Source organism: Peromyscus maniculatus, chromosome 14 (assembly GCF_049852395.1).
Source record: "Peromyscus maniculatus bairdii isolate BWxNUB_F1_BW_parent chromosome 14, HU_Pman_BW_mat_3.1, whole genome shotgun sequence".
Classification (NCBI taxonomy): Eukaryota; Metazoa; Chordata; class Mammalia; order Rodentia; family Cricetidae; genus Peromyscus; species Peromyscus maniculatus.
Genome location: NC_134865.1, coordinates 1293608 through 1311319, shown reverse-complemented (window position 1 = coordinate 1311319; position 17712 = coordinate 1293608). Strand labels below are relative to the sequence as shown.

General features: G+C 43.7%; 1 protein-coding gene across 2 annotated transcripts in view; it reads right to left on the bottom strand.

The window, feature by feature from the left end:
• L2hgdh (L-2-hydroxyglutarate dehydrogenase) overlaps positions 1 to 17711 on the bottom strand; it is a 32585-nt gene extending 14874 nt beyond the window's left edge. For both annotated transcript variants that reach the window (XM_006985439.4, XM_042260537.2), the window contains exons 1-6: positions 17489 to 17711; positions 13222 to 13337; positions 12470 to 12621; positions 9774 to 9905; positions 3033 to 3195; positions 1719 to 1753 (exon numbers count right to left, since the gene is read on the bottom strand). In XM_006985439.4, the coding sequence (XP_006985501.1) occupies positions 1719 to 1753; positions 3033 to 3195; positions 9774 to 9905; positions 12470 to 12621; positions 13222 to 13337; positions 17489 to 17628 (738 nt within the window). In that variant the 5' untranslated portion in view covers positions 17629 to 17711. The remainder of the gene's footprint in view (positions 1 to 1718; positions 1754 to 3032; positions 3196 to 9773; positions 9906 to 12469; positions 12622 to 13221; positions 13338 to 17488) is intronic.
• Position 17712: the final 1 nt, after the last annotated feature.

The following is a 17712-nucleotide window of genomic DNA, read 5'->3' as shown; positions in this document are numbered from 1 at the left end:
AAATAATTTCCAGTTGAGACTACCAATCTAATGTAAGATGTTTAATAATGATCACCCTTATATTTCATTACTTAAGGATCTAAAAGTAGAAATATAACTCATATTGAACTTCTCCCAAAGACAATGGTTTCAGTTTTTTTGTTTGTTTGGTTGATTTTTCGAGAGAATTTCTCTACATAGCCTGTGGGAGCCCGTTCTGGGGTTCCTCGTGGCTTTACCCAGCAGGTCCGAATAGAGGATGATCAGGACCACGGGCCTGAGTGCAGGTGTCTGAGATGCTCTGCACTTGGCTGTGCTGGGGGAGGAGGTCTTTTGCTCCACCCCTTGGCGTCTCTATAAAAACCCTGGGCCAGAGACAGTCCGGGCCCGTTGGAATAGGTTCTAGGCCCTCTTGAGGCTATCCTTTATTTTCTATCTGTTTATCTCCACAAGATTCTCCGCTATAAATCCTTCTATCTAATATTTCCTGCTGATCGCACTCAAGAAAACTCTGGGAAGCTGTGGGGGTGGTGGGTAAATGCCCCACAATAGCCCTGGCTGCCCTGGAACTAGCTCTATAGACCAAGCTGGCCTTGAACTCACAGAGATCCGTCTGTCTCTGCCTCCTGAGGACTGCCCTGCAAGACAATGGTTTCTTTAAATGATTTTTTAAATCTGTTTTGGAGAGTTAGCATGTCCCACTAACATAAGGAATAGTTACATCTTATTAGATGAAAACATTATTTTGCCACTGTCTTTATTTGCTGATTAAGTACAGTTTTAACAGAGGCCTGGGTCCCTCATCTGCTGGACACAGTGAGGGATGCTACAGAACTGCAGTGTCCACCTCAGCAACTGACTTCTCAGATTGCATAGAAAGCCTGGGACCCGCCAGCTTCCTTCTAACCTGGATATGCCCACAAGTGTCCAGGCTGAATTCTATACAACTCCTCTCCCACTTAGGAGTGACTCTGCTCTTCTCACTGACACTGAGGGACAGGGAATGTCCTGAGGCTCTTGCTTTGGACTATGTGAGAACGAAGGAAAGCAGTCATCTCCCTCTGCGCAAGCTATGTACTCCTCCCAAAGTCCCTAAATCAGTCGTTAGTAAGTCAATGCATAGCAATTGGCAGAATGATAAAGTATCTTCCCGCTTGGGCAGTGGTGGTGAAGACATGGCTCAGTCGTTAAGAGAACTGGCTGCTCTTGCAGAGGACCTGGGTTCGGTTCCCAGCACCCACATGGTGACTCTCAATGTTCTGTAACTCCAGTTCCAGGGATCCAATGCCCTCTTTTGGCCTCAGAGGGCACCAGGAACACACACACTGCACAGACACACATGCAGGCAAAACACTCACATGCATATAATAAGATATTTTTTTTTTAATTCTCAAAAGACAGGAAAGAGGGGAGACTAACTGGAAAGAGAAAGCTGAGTAACAAAGCAGTGCATCTGATCAAAATATTTCATATGTGTGCATAAAAGCACAATAATAAAGTCCGTTATTATATGCAATTAATATATGCTAATAAAAACATTTAAAAAACCCATACAGTGACTGGCTCCCAAGGAACCACAATTGAGGTTGTGTTCTGACTCTCACATGTATACACACACGTACATTTGCACACACATATATTTGTACACTCACATAAAAGAGACATACACAAAAACGTAGCAATCATTAAGTACAATTTTACAAGTAAATGAAAGTGAAAAACAGCTCAAGAATCTTTACCTTAGTATTCTTGACAGCAATTGGATAGTCCACCCCTGGCAGGGACAAAAAGAACTAGTGAAACTTTTGTTTGATCAAAAGAAAGCCGTCATCATTGGAAATATTATACCAGTAACAAATTTAAATGACTGTGCTAATTGTCTTCTAATTTTCATTCTGAAGCTTTTTTTTTTTTTTAACCAAGTAAGAAGACTAAAATCATTCATGTTTGACAAAACATAAAACTCTGGCATGTTTTAGGATGGCTTCTTTTAATTCATTAACTAATATGCATTCTAGCTTACCCTAGCCCAGACCCCTATTTCACTGAGCAACAATTCCATGCTCTGCATGTACAGCAGCACCATCATAATGAACTGAATGTAACCCACAAAACTAAAGCATGAGATAGTAAACACAAGACAGCCTTGTGTCCCAGTGTTGGTGACTGATTTCTTGCACTGGTTGTTCAGAGAAGCAAGGATTTTCATAACACAAAAATTCCAGTAATGAACTGACCATTTATCAAGTTTGTTCCCACTTACTGATGAGCTATTAACAGCCTATAAAGCATATGTACAGGAAAAAAAAAAGACGACAATCTGCCTATATTGTGAATTTGACTTATTCTGCTACCCACTTATAAAAATTTTATTTAATAAATTTGTTCATCGTGTTAGAGTGTAGAAAGACACTGGGTGAGTGATTCGTACAATCCAGATCTCCTTCAAACCCTGCTAAGGAAGAACCTGATTCTCCTTCAAATTTCCTTACAGCAAACAGAATGCTTACAAGCCTCTTGTTTTACTAAAAAAGAAAACTACTCATCTCAAAGTAAAACGAAACAAGCTGGAACTGCAGTCTAAGAGGGGAACAGGGGATCAGACTCAGAATGGCTGAGTCTTTTGATGATACTGGTCTGCTGCTGGAAATCTGGGTGTGTCTGAGATAGCCAGCCACTTAGTACTGCTAAGCCGGATCCCCGACAGTCTGACCGAGAAGTCTGTATGTACAGTAAGCACTGCAGAGAGGGGCCGACTCTGACCTTCGGGGAACCGTCTGGGGGCCAACTACACGTAACGGCCTTGGCTGGCAGACTTCAGTGCCAGTCAAATGTCTACTCGGTGCCTAGTTCTGTCAGCACCCAGACACCCAGGAACTGTGGGTCTGCTCTGTCCAATGGTACCCATCCCCTGCTGCACTCGCCTGACTCTGTGCCCTACCCTAGCCTGGCTCCTGGGAGTCTCCTACAGGCATCGCGCAGAGGGAAAAAAAACAATCCTTTTCTTTTTTAATTAATACAAGTATTCTGTGGAGAAGACGGGGATAACTTACCATCCTTACTTCTGGACGGGCTTTCTTTAGCTATTTCAATATCTTTTACCTCAAAACCTTTCAAGATAGAGCCACCTGCATCCTGGAAATCCTGGGCAAATGACAGAGCTACCTGTTTATAGTCCACAATGCCAGTGTACGGACAATCAATAGCCATTAGACCCTAGGACAAAAGTATAGAAACATCAAATAATAATACAGCCAAGAATCAGTAAAGTTAGTTCAAAGACCGCCCCCCCCCCCCCCCCCCCCCCCCCCCCCCCCCCCCCCCCCGCATAGGGTTTCTCTTTGTAACAACCTTGGCTGTCCTGGAACTCCCTTTGGGTCCGTCCCCGCCCCGCCCCCCGCCCCGCCCCGAGACAGGGTTTCTTTGTGTAGCTTTGTGTCTTTCCTGGAACTCACTTGGTAGACCAGGCTAGCCTCAAACTCACAGAGATCCACCTGCCTCTGCCTCCCGAGTGCTGGGATTAAAGGCGTGCGCCACCACCGCCTGGCTCTGGAACTCCCTTTGTAGACCAGGCTAGTCTTAAAAACACAGCTCCGCTGGGCGTATGCCTATAATCCCAGCACTCAGAAGCAGAGGCAGGTGGATCTCTGTGAGTTCCAGGCCAGCCTGGTCTACAGAGCTAGTCCAGGACAGGCTCCAAAGCTACAGAGAAACCCTGTCTCAAAACCCCTCCCCCCCAAAAAAAATCAATCAAACACAGCTCCACCTGCCTCTGTCTCCTTAGTGCTGGGATTAAAGGTGTGCGCCACCACCACCCAGTTGCAAAGCTTTAATTTTGTTTGGAATTTTATGCTTCTTTATTTTGATGGGTAACACACATTATCCTTGCTTAACAAAAACCTGACAGTGTTTAAAACAGTGACAGAAAAGTCTGCTCTTGTTAAATGCCTAAATTTGGTCATGAACGTGTGTGTGTGTGTGTGTGTGTGTGTGTGTGTGTGTGTGTGTGTGTGTACAATGTGCCTACTAGAAGGGAGAAATAATACTAGCTAAACAAAGCTGGGTTGTGGTGGTGGTGGTGGTGGTGGTGGCGGTGGTGGTGGTGGTAGCGGCGGCACATGCCTTTAATCCCAGCACTCAGGAGGCAGAGACACGCAGATCTCTGTGCATTTAAGGCCAGCCTGGTCTACAGAGTGAGTTCCAGAACAGCCGAGACCGTTACACAGAGAAACCCTGTCTCAAAAATAAATGAATAAATAAATAAAGCACTAACTTTTGTAGTGGTGCACACGTCACTCACGACCAGTGAAATCTCAAAGCTGTTCTAGCTCCCTGGTCACACGGTATGCAGGGCACTGCAAGGATCTGCTGCAGGTCTTCCAGACTGTAAATGGGGACTAGGGACATTCCCTGACTAATTCAGCTTCATTCAGGTAATAAGAGAAATGAACAGCCTGGTTTTTGTTGTGTTTCTCTCTGTCACTGAAGGCATACATATAAGTCTAAATTCATGCATATTTGATTGATTGATTGATTTATCTGTGAATAAATGGTGAATGTGCCACTAGTCACACAACAAATACCAAGCATGTTTTGGTGCTAAACATACTTGCACTGTATATACACATCAGTTATCCCAATCAATTTCCCTTAGAAGGTTACCGGTTCTCAGATAACTAATGCCTGGAGCTGAGTGCAATCAGTCCCTTTTTATGACATTTTGTTTGGTCAACACAGCATTGCTGTTCATTTTTAAAATAATATCTGAAATAGCATTTTAAATATTTCACTGGTATATTGCCTTAAAAGCTTTTCACTCTCCCTCCCTCCACAAACAATGCTTCCAGATGCCGGGGTCAGGCCAAGAGCTCACAAAACCTGCAACATTTAGCAAACCTCACCATTTACCTAACCAAGCTTGATTCCAGCACACAAAAAGCCTGTTAGGGTTAGGAAGTCGCTCCTGTTTTGATATGATTGACACATGTGAGACTTTATGCTAGACTTACTGTCCAACAATCCACAGATTCACAAGTCAAAAGCTACACTCAGTCTTAGCCTCTAGATAGGATGCTGGGCACAGCAGCCTTGGAAGGTAATGTTTCAAGAGTTTAAGCCACAGAACCAACTCCCTTACCTAGCATAAAAACTGTGACATGGGAGGTATAGAAACGTTCAGCAAACGTGCTTCGTTCTGAATCAACAGTTCTTTAGGATCCAAACATCCTCCTATTCCCTTTGTACTCCTAGGACCTGCACACAAACCCCTCAAATATTTCCTGAGTGAAGAAACATTTGAGGCATGTCTTTAAATTGCTGCATTTTCACCTTTCCGAACTCTAAGAGAGTCTCCCTTCTGTTTTTTCTCTTCCTAGTCTTGGTCTTGCTCCTTCTGAGGAAGTGTGGGTGTCCCTAACCGAATGTACACGGAAAGTGTGGAACAAGCCATCGTGGCCAAGCCGTCCAGTTCCCAGGTCCAGGTCTGGCTAGAGCATGGTTGCCTGAGACGGGACTGGTGGACAGGCTGGTTGTACTCTCAACCTGGAGACTGGCTGTGCACTGTCTAGATTAGCAGGTCACAGCTTGAAAAATAATGTGGTGGCTGGTCAAGCGGCTGGAAGAGCAGGGAGCTAAACCCAGTAAGGAAACAAGGGTGGAAACAAGGGAGAAAAGCGTGTGCTTGACCTCTTATGCCGAGAGAAAGGGCACCCGGGTCAGACTGAGTCAGGACTGTCACCGGGGATGACTCAGAGGGTACCATCAAGAGTTGTTCCCCACTTCAAAGTGCACAGAGGCAGCTTCAAGTTTTGCGAGACCTCTCACTGGGGTTACTCAGCCTTCTTCAAGGGATCTGGAGCAAGAAGTGCTTTAGAGTTGACCTAATGAACCTCTTTGTAGCAGGCCAGGAGACCCGGGAGTGACTGTGTACCACGGAAACATTCGTGGTTGTGGTGGTGAGGATGGGAGAAAGGGGAGGAACTTCCTCAGGGTCCCTCTGTGAAATAACCAGACTGTATTTCCCACTACGTATTGTCACAGTTATGACTGCAGATGACATCACATAGAGCACAACACTGTGTGGCAGCTTCAGAGAGAAGCATGGTCCACCTCTGTTATAAGTCCTCTATCCAATCTTCAAGGGGGCCGTTCGCCCCTGGGAAGGCTGCTTTCCCTCTGACGCTAACAGTAAGTCATGCTGACTCCATCGGAAGAGTTAGCATCTGTGCTCTATTAAAACCTCTCTCCTGTCACACTAAGACTCCTTTCAGGAGGGCAGCCACACTTTATTCCTCATCGTTCATATCTGCAGTGTCTAAGGTATTGGCACATAGTAAATAAGGGATTTGTCTTGACTCAAAGCCTGTTTTGAGTCCATTACTGGGAGCGAAGCACTTGTTAGGAGCCTGGGAAAACCACAACCGATTTCTTCTTCCTTTTTCTTTTTCCTTTTTTCAAGACAGAGTCTTACTATGTAGCTATGGCTGCCCTCAATCTCGCTCTGTAGACCAGCCTGGCCTCGAACTCACAGAGATCCGCCTGCCTCTGCCTCTCAAGTGCTGGGATTAAAGGCGTGTGCCACCATACCTGGCTCAGTGCACGTCTCTCACTTCTTATTATCAGTACATACACCTCATCTGCTTCATTCAAAGGATTTAGAAGGATCATATGGCCAGGTTTCAAGAAAATATCCAGACTCATCCTCAATCTCCACAAGATGTGAAAATTTTTGAAAAATTAAAAAAACATTGAGAAACTGTAGACAGTAAAGTCTGATAAAGAGTACTGGACTCTGGTTCCTGGTCTCTAGTCTTTACAGCTCTTCAAGAGAATACACAGCAGAGGACAATGAGATAAGCCCTTCCAAATCCCCCAAACCAGCACAGCATGGAGAATCTGTTCTCAGGCTCTAAAATGGAATTATTTCTACAGCATGCTCAAACCTGTAGAGGTCAAAAGGTCTTTTTTTTTTTTTTTTTTTTTTGTCTTTTCAAACAAATTGTTAAATTTTAAAGAGTTTTTTCATTAGCAGATAAAATTATTATGTTAAGGGTTAGAGAGATGGCTCAGAGGTTTAGAGCACCGGCAATTCTCCCAGAGGTCCCGAGTTCAATTCCCAGCACCCACATGGTGGCTCTCAACCATCTATGATGAGATCTGGTTCCCTCTTCTGAGGTGTAGGAATATATGAATATATGCAGACAGAACATTGTATACATAATAAATATTAAAAAATTATTATGTTAAACTGGTGTTCTTTTTTGAAGTTTACAAATTGTTTTATTCTCAAAGGCAATCCATGCCAGTGAAATTCCAACATGTTAGCCTCACAATCAAAACATATTAAATCCACACAAAGCTATGAAATGCCAACAAATTTAGTGTGCTTTCGGAAAACACTTATTCAGTACAAGTTAGAGAAGGCTGAGTTTTTTCCAGACTGAGTTTTCCGGCACCAGGCCCCACCATAAGTCCTGGCAGACCAAACTGAAATGGAGTCACCTTCATGTCAGCAAAACTATTCATTTAATCTTAAGAACCCAGAGGCAGAAAAAAAACAGCCAAATCTCCAGGCTGAGCAGCTGTAGTCAGCGTGACAAAGCACCCCATTTGAACTAGCAGGAAAGGAACACTGAAGGTGCCCACCTGCTCTGTGTGCCCTTCCTGTTTCCTCGGCCCTCTCTGTCTAAGCCGCCTCGGCTCGGCTTCCTGGAGCCACTGTTCAGCTGGGCTACTGTAACTAAGACATGGTAGTGAAGAGGGGCCCCAAACAGCTTGGCCACACAGCCGCCATGGCAGGCAACACCCAGACCCAGGAAAAGCCATAAGCTGACCCCACCCAGGGAGGGCCTACTTCTAAGGGGAAGTACCTGACATCCCAAACATTCCAACCGTAAGATAAGGTGACCAGATGTCCCTGAGTCTAGCACACACCTATTTCTGTTTTACAGATACCCCTAGACAAATGTCAGCCAATCAGGGTCCTTCCTGAACCCTGGAACCCCCCCTCACCCCAACCTCTGCTATGATAAAAACTCTACCCCACCTGAGCTTGGGGCTCTCTGCTCTCACCGCTGCGTTGGACAGAGAAACCAAGCCTGGAGCTTGAAGGTAATAAAGGCTCTTTCTTTCACATATGGGATTCAGTCTCTATGGTGGTCTTTTGGGGGTCTCTGGGATCTGGGCATAACAGTTAGCACATACATAATGCATGAGTCAACAGGACAGAACACAGTTCATTCACAACCCAGACACTTGCTATCAAAAAAGGATGCTGCATACAGTAGAGGAAATACAGTCTCTATAAATGATGCTCAATTGGATATTCATGGGGGGTGAATATGCCTTGACCTATGCCTTATGCTATATACAAAACTCAATTCCAAATGAAAGGTAAAGTGTAGTTTTTAGAAAAACTATTGCAGGATAGTTGATCACACTGCGAACCCCAAGATTTTATTGTTTACTAGAAAAACCTATTTCTAGTTGTGGTATGGCTCAGCCCTAACACACACTTTTAATCCAAGAGCTTTCTGCTTGAATGCTGTAGACAGGATTAAATAAACTCAACTATAGATTAAGAGGTAGAGCAAGCAACCAGTTAACAGGAAAAAACCATAGAGAGAAAGGGAGTCAGGAGGATGGGTAGAGAGACACACAGGAAGTAGAAGGGAGGGACATTCAGTTTGAGGAGCTTTGTGATGGTAGAGAGAGGAGAGGCTTCAGGGACCATGGGGGACTACAGGGAGAGGAGGAAGGTCAACCGGGCGCTTTCTCTGCCTCTCTGAGCTAGCAGGCTTTCACCTCAGCATCTGGCTCCTGAATCTTCATTGGTAAAATTGAATGATTGAGATTTTTCTTAACAATAACAAATAACACGTAAGATGTTTTACAGACCATGGGATAGAAAAAGATTCCTCAAACAGAACATTAAAAGCACTAACCATAAAAGGAAAACATATACATAAACTGCTAAATTGATTACATTAAGAACTTCTGTTCATCTGAAGATACAATTAAAATAAAAGGACAAGTTACAGAGAGGCAGTGATGCCTGTCATACATATTTAGATGTACTAACAAGTATATATTTATATACATAACAGATATATACAGACTATGTAATGGACCTCTAAAGTTAGTAAGAATTAATAATTATAAAAGAAGCAATAAACCCAATAGAAATATGGTCAAACCACTCAAACAGGAACTTTTGGGGGAAAAGTTTCCAAGTTGGAAATAAACATATGAAGGTAGGTAACACTGGCTCATTGGGAAAATACAAGTTAAAAGCATAATGTAATGCTACAGTTTGAGAATATCTAAGCTGAAAAAATATAAAACTTTAAAATGTCAACAGAATGCTCAAAAATATTTGAATTTGGGAACATTTTGATTTGTGTGAAGTTTTGGATTAGGCATGTTCAGCATCCCCGAATCTGGAAGATTTCTAGCCTACTGCATTTTCAGTAGATAGAATCAGCTTGTTGGACATACCCACAAAAGTGGCTTCAGTGAAAACAAAGACCACGTGTCTGAGAACACAGAGCAACTGGAACTCTATGTGACTGAGATAATAAGCCAAGGTACTTTGGAAAATGTTTTGGCAATATCTGCCAAAGCTGAACATAAACACATAAACTGCAACCTAACAAACTCTCTCTGATGTATATATAGCCAATAGCAATATTAACATTTTTTACCAAAACATATATTCTAGAATGTTCATTCACAGCAGCATTTTTTGGAATAGTTTATGGAAACTACCATGTGCACCAGGCTGGTCAATCACTCACCCTGCAATATGGTTCCTTCTTTTTTATTTCCTCCTGCTGGATCAGTCTCAAGCCTTGGACTCCATTCTGCAGACCTCTCTCATACAGAGCCTGAAGTCTGGGAATTTCGTCTTGTTCAACAGCTACTATTAGCTTCAGAAAATGACAAGATATATGAATAGAGTTAAAAATATCACCAGCTATCAAACATATAGCCAATGTTAAAATCACAAATTATTACATTCTCAAACAGGGTTAATATAAAGCATTTTTCTTTCATAAATCTGCTTCTCTCTTTGTTCATTATTTTATTTCTTTCCTTCAGTAAGAAAAAAAAGTCTTAAGAAAATAGCATTAAAACTAATCTCCCCAAATGTGAAATGCAGCCTCAATTTCCATTTCTTGCTTCAGTATGATCCCAGCCATATACAACTCTTATCATCATCACTTCCTCCATCCCAGCAACAAGAGAAGTACATGTTTACAGCTTTCTTTTGTTACTTTTAAGATTTATTATGTGTATGAGTGTTTCGCCTGCATGTAGGTCTTTGCACCATTTGTATGCAATGGAGGGAAGAGTGGGTCATGGATCCCCTAGAACTGGAGTGACAGGTGGTTCTGAGCTACCATGTAGGTCCTGGGGATTGAACATGGGTCCTCTGCAAGAGCAGCCAGTGTTCATAACTGCTGAGCCATGTCTCTAGCCCCATTTGTATCTTTCAAAGTAAATACCCTTCTTATTTCTACAAGGAAATGTGAAATGCTAGTTCATAAAAAAAAAAAAAAAACCAGTCAATAATCAATATAATGGGGCACTAATCTCAACAAACTATTCTTTTAAATAACACAGTCTTTACTAAGGCAGAGGGAAGAATTACATTTAATCAACTTTCCTCAGAACTCTTTTCCTATATATTCTGGAGAAAGGTATCTGAAATTGAGTTTCTTCTTATTTCACAGCAAGGCAAAACACAGATATACAGTCATGGGTACATTCGCAAGCACAAACCACTACCTCATACCAAAGAGTCAACAGAATTCCCTGAGATAATGCTTCTGGTCAAGGTACAAAGGCTACTTAAGTCAATAAATGATTAACTTTTTAAACAAAATGAGTTAAAGGACACCTTCAAGAAAGTAAAAAGACAGATCACAGAATGGGAGTATTTGTAAATCATAAAGCAGATAAAGGTTTGCCATCCTGACCTCTTACAACCCAACGAAAACTACACAACTTTCTCCTTCCTTTCTCCACTTAACATTCTATCAGGGTATTTTCTCACGTTACTAAAAAAAATTGTAATGCGTCTTCTTTTTAATGCAATGCATCTTTAATGACAATAATGAGCTTTCAGACTTAAAATGTGGAGAAAGGACATCATGACCAACCTTATAGAAATAAGACTCATAAAGGGTGGTATGAACAACTATGGCAAAGAAAGCAGACCATTCAGATGCTCAAATTGTTAGAAAGATACTTCCGAAAATGACTCACAACAAACAACACAAAAAAAAACCCTGAATTGAACAGTGACAAGTAAAACAAACAAAAACTTCCAACAAAGACATTTCAGCTATAGAAGATTCTCAAAATGACAAAGTTTTCTGATGGAGAACAGAGTAATTGCCAAGAGTCAGGAAGAACAGAGAGGTAGAATGTGACCAGAGAGGGACATATAATGAATCTTTGTGATGATGGGACATGGTATTAACAATGAACAGTTCATTGTGAATGGGCTTCCATAAATGTTATACATAAATACCTATAACTGTATTATTTATAACAAAAAAAAGCAGAAACAACTCAAATGAATCAACTCATAAGTACCTAAACAAAATGAGGCCTATCCACATAATGGAATCAGCCATAAAAAAGAATGAAGTACTAATTAATGCTACAACATGGATCACCTCTGAAAACATTATGGTAAGTGTATATCTTTTTTAATGTCATAGAATAGCACATGTTCTGACATAATTCTATTTATAAGATATATATAAGCGGGGTGGTGGTGGCACACACCTTTAATCCTAGCACTTGGGAGGCAGAAGCAGGTGGATCTCTGAGTTCAAGGCCAAGCTTGGTCTACAGAGTGAGTTCCAGGACAGCCAGAGCTACATAGAGAGTTTTTAAAACATACATGTTTAAAAAAAAAAAAAAAAGAGATACAAAGTATAAAGCAAGTAACTGTATAGAAACAGAAAACAAAATAATTATTAGACACTCAAGAGAGGTAGGAATGGAGAGCTGGTATATAGTTTATTTTGAGGGTGATGAAAATATTCTAAAATTAGTACTGATAGTGGCACAACTCTATAAATACATTAATAACTAAATTGTATACTTATTGTATGTAGTAAAGATTACTTTTTAATTACATAAAGTCATCACATCATTTTTGTTATTCCGTAGACTACATTAAATTACATAGATACAAGAGCAGAAAAAGTCCCATCTTTTTTAAATTTTCGACATTAAACCTAAGAAAATGCTAGTTATAAACAAGACAAGGGGCTGGAGAAATGGCTCAGAGGTTAAGAGCACTGGCTGCTCTTCCAGAGGACCTGGGTTCAATTTCCAGCACCCATATGGCAGCTCACAACTGTCTGTAACTACAGTTCCAGAGGATCTGATACCACCATTGCATATTAAATAAAGAAATCTTTAAAAATAAATAAATAAATAAACAAGCCAAGGCCCTAGTGAAATGCTGTACCTTGCCACATTGCTTGTAGGGGATTCCCTTGCGGTCACAGTACTCATAGATGAGGGCGGCGCCTTCCACACACAATTTAGCTTTCAGGGTTTCGGGTTTATAGTAAATTCCACTATGGATGACACCACTGTTCCGTCCAGTCTGGTGAAGAGCTATAAAACAAGAGACACAAGGTAAATGACTCACACAGAACCTAGGAGGTAAAGAACAATTATCCATGTAGCAGTCAGAGGCCACATCATTTAAAACTTCTGCCTAGATGTGTTCTGTTTCTTGGCACCTTCCTATAGCAGCTACCCTGGCATCACTGCTAAATCACTCCTGCCCATCTCTGAGTTCAGCTTAAGCTTTGTTTAAACATCATTTCACCAAACCACTTTAAAGGCCTACCACATGCTCCAAGGCCCGTTTTGGAGGGAAGTGGAGTTGTGAGTATCAGTCGGGACAATCCTAGAGGCTGATGGAGAATGAACACAAGCCTGGGAAGACCATGCTGCCCCTGGGGTACCAGGGTACTCAAGCTCCAGCAGCACATTTAGAGGGTGCCCTTGTGCGGTCTTTAGTCTCCCCACCCCCTCTTCTTCCTGCCACCCCCATACAGCCCCCCAAATCAACCACCTCCATGCAAGCCCTTGTCCCAGACTTCCCTTTCAAGAGAACCCAAAATGAGACACTACCATCAACGTTTTTCATGACTGATTCAGCCATCAAAGGAAGCAGGTTCCCAGCAAGCTGACGGTACACATACATACCTAAATCTTTCTCCTTTTCCACAACACCAATTGAAAGTCCGGGATGTTTCAGGATGAGTGTTCTGGCAGAGGCAAGCCCCACAATTCCGCCCCCGATGACGACTATATCAAATGAGCTTTAAGAGAAAGCAAGCTTTAAGAATTTATGTTTATAGACCTCACCGAACTTCACTGGCATAATTTTCATTAATAAGAAACTAAAGTACAAATTTGCCAATGACAAATGTTATTTATATTATATATAACAAATGTTACATTATATATCATATATGTTTTTTATATTATATGTAATATGCCATATATGTGACAGATAATAAGATTATACATATATATCATATTGTATGATAAAATCAGTGTTAAAGGTCCTGTACTACCTTTCAGTTATAGAAGATTCTCAAAATGACAAAGTTTTCTGATGGAGAACAGAGTAATTGCCAAGAGTCAGGAAGAACAGAGAGGTAGGATGTGACTAGAGAGGGACAGATAACCAATCTTTGTGGTGATGGGACATGGTATTGACGATGAACAGTTCATTGCGTGGACAGAAAACACACACATGTACAGACTGTTGACACATGGTATTGACAACGAACAGTTCATTGCGTGGACAGAAAACACACACATGTACAGACTGTTGACACATGGTATTGACAAGGAACAGTTCATTGCGTGGACAGAAAACACACACATGTACAGACTGTTGACACATGGTATTGACAAGGAACAGTTCATTGCGTGGACAGAAAACACACACATGTACAGACTGTTGACACATGGTATTGACAATGAACAGTTCATTGCGTGGACAGAAAACACACACATGTACAGACTGTTGACACCGAGGCTGCCATGGCTCCAAAGCAGGGCAAGGCTTCCACAGGCCCCGTTGCTCATGCCACGTAGGGCCGCAACAGCATCACCTGAGAAAACCTGGAAGCCATGTAACAAAGCAGATAAGTTGGGAATGTTCTCTATACACCAAGGAAATGTTCACTGAGGCAAATATAAAACATACACAAAAAGAATGGGCCTGATATTCTCTATCAGAGAGTCTAAGAAAGGGAATCCAGGCATTGAACTTGATTTCCTATTTAATGTTGAATCCCAGGTTGAGACAGTACATCCCAGCCTCACAGGCTGGGTCCTCTATTCCCTCCTGTTCTCTAGTGGCCCACTTTAGGTGACAGTGATCCCACTCAGCGCCCACCCGACGGAGCCAATGTTCTTCACCTGGAGAAACTCTGGAGCCCACCTCTTCTAAGGGTCCTGTTTCACCGGGGTCCACACGCATGCCGTTCACACTCCTGGCAGGGTTCACCCTACAGTGAGGTGCAACTGAAAGGGGCCCTTCACCACAGACAAGCTTCCCACCAGCATCTAAGGAGCTAGGTGGCCGGCTGGGGGCTCAGGTCCTCAGCGGATGCTGGAGATGCCAGGATCTTCCCTTGGGCTTTCTTTCAGCGGCTCGTCTGTCTGGGGAGCTGCAAGCTGCATTCTCCTTTTGGCCCGAAGTTAGTTCAACTCCTCGGCGGGGCTTCCTTTATCTTACAGTCTCTTTGCCCTCCCAGACAGAATCATATATTAAATTTCTGCTAGGACTAGAGTCTCTGAATGAATCTTCTGGCCACCGTACCCTCCTCAGCTTAGCTCCAGTCATGATGGAGCATTTATCATTTATCGTGGGCTCCTGGGGGGCAGGGAGGAGGGTCAGGGGAATTGTGGGTGCAATTGAAACAAGGGGTGATGAGAGTGGGGGCCCACTACATGAGACAAATGATGAGTGCCCACGTGGGAGGATGGGCTGTGGCCAAGGTTCTCTCCAGAGACCTTAGCACAACTGACACCACGTTGGAAGCACCATTCTGATCTTAGAACCTAGCACGGAGGCCCCCAAACCTGCCAATACAGGAATGAAGGCCTAATCCATCTAAGACCTAGTCCATAGTTCCAGGATCCAGGAAAGTTTCTAAATGTACTAACTTTGCTTTTTGGCTCTGTAGTTTCACTTTTCGCTAACTGTTCCTGCTAACCAAAGTGTGTCAACCAGGATGTGGGTTTTGTGCATAAAAGTCAAAGAACAGTGAGTCTCAGGGCTACGTGATTTGGGCAAGTTCCCTGTGCAGCCACTGGCTGGGGCAATACAGACTTTCTATTCAGCATTAAGAGTGTGCATGTGAGCCGGGCAGTGGTGGCGCACGCCTTTAATCCCAGCACTCGGGAGGCAGAGGCAGGCAGATCTCTGTGAGTTCAAGGCCAGCCTGGGCTACCAAGTGAGTTCCAGGAAAGGTGCAAAGCTACACAGAGAAATCCTATCTCGAAAAACCAAAAAAAGAAAGGAAGGAAGGAAGGAAGGAAGGAAGGAAGGAAGGAAGGAAGGAAGGAAGGAAAGAGTGTCCATGTGTGTTCTCTGGTGGAGTTGCCTCACAACAATAGTGTTGCTAGTATTTCATCATACGTCTTCTCTGCAGGTTCATTTCCTCAGGGAAGAGTCCTTCTGCACCTGACGCTAGATAAAAGAGCCTTCTTGGGAATTCATGATGATGTTCAGGGCAAACAGCCCTGCAATGGAAAATGTAGTTACTTTTCCTTATTTGCAGAGTTGAAGCCATATCCCTCCATAAGGTGAAGGCACAGACATCTGGCCACTAGCAGAAAAGAAGTCCAGCCTTTTACGATTGAATGATCACTACCAGCTGAACTTGTAGCTTGACTCCAACTCTAGAGGTACTGTTGGCATTCTTATAACACATATTGATCTGGCTGATCCCCTGCTGTCCAGACTTGACTGGTACCCATTTCTTATTGGTGTCACTGTTGACCATTACAGAGGCCAGCACTTGGCAGATACTGTTCATTCATTTTGCTACCAGGACAGGCAAAGTAGCTCAATGTCTGGCTGAGCTGTGGAGAGCCGTCAGGGTTCATCTTTTCTGGTGAGCTTCTCAGGCGGAGCTGACTGACAGCGGGGCCCTACCCCCTTGTGTGCCTAGGTCCACAGTGGAACATTTCTATGCCCAAATTATGGGGATTACACAAAATCTGATTAAACTGTATAGAACTACACACAGAACACAGAGCACATGTAAAACTGATGGAACCTGAACAACATGTGTGCATTGTATCAATATTAATTTTCTGGCTTTACTCACTGGGGAGAATGTTGGGGAAGGGGGAAGGCAACATAAAATCATTCTATAATTTTTGCAACTTTCTATGGATCTCCAGTTGTCCACAAATAAAAAGTATTTTAAAAAATGTCTGGGGCTAGGAAAATGGTTAACTGGTAAAACGCTTGCTGTGCACACAGAAGAACCCGAGTTTGTATCCCAAGCACCTTTATGTAAAAGCATGGTCTCACCCATCTGTAACCTTGGGGTCGGGTAGAGAGACAGGCGGATCCCTGGAGCTTGCTGGCCAGCCAACCTCCTTGGGAGACCCTGTCTCAAAAGATGGAGCAGGTGGGGTGGCACATACCTTTAATTCTGGCACTTGCAAGGCACGGGCAGGCTGATCTCTGAGAGTTGGAGGCCAACCTGATCTACATCGGGAGTTACAGGACAGCCAGGGCTACGCAGGGAAACCTTGTTTCAACACCATTTAACAGCCTCTATGGCCCTTGGGCTAAAATTTAATGTGTGGCTTGAACAAAAACACTGCTGTGACACTGTCCCTCTCCAGCGCTTTCCCACACTTTCGTCTTCCACTAAATTACACTCGTAAGGCTCACTTCCCTGTCTCAAAACAACCAAAAGCTTTCCCCCTTCAAGCTTTTGCACACAACATTGCATTTGCCGTAGGCAGCTCACGGTAGGCAAACTGAGTTGCTGCTCATGGGGATGGATATTAGTGCGTGCAAGGAACTGCCCTACTGAAGCCCCAGTTCTGGATCTTCCATGCAACAGGGGGAATGCTAGCTAAGAATCAGCACACTGATTTACAGTGCGCTAGGCCCCTTAATCCTCAAAATGACCACCTAGGGGTCAGACTAGGATCCTATTCACCACTCAGCCTTTAAAGCGGTTCAGAAACGGAGAGGTGGGGGCGTAGTCGGAGCCAGATTCGCTCCTGACCTCCAATCAACACTGCCTTTCCTCCCGCCCACAAATGCTGCGGATGAACCCTGCAGGTCAGCAGCTCCTGGAGTCCGAGGCTGGACCACAGAAACAGGACTTCAACGCCTAGGACAGAGACGTCGAGTCGGGGCGTAGGTCCAGTCCGAGACACCTCAGTGGGGAGCAGCAAGGGCAGGCCACCACCACTCGCTTACCTGGTGCTGGAGCTGCGGCCACCCCCGCGCAGAAGCCCGGGCCCCCGGGACGCCCGCTCGCTTGCCCGGAGGAAGCCCCCAGCAAAGCGGCATGGGGCTCGACCGCAGGCACCGCCCAGGTAACGCAGGGTCGGCCACATGGCCTGCGCCACCTCCCCTTGCCCAGCCTCAGCCGCTGCAGCCCGAACGACACTACGGGAGAAGCGCGCCGCTCTCCAGCCCCG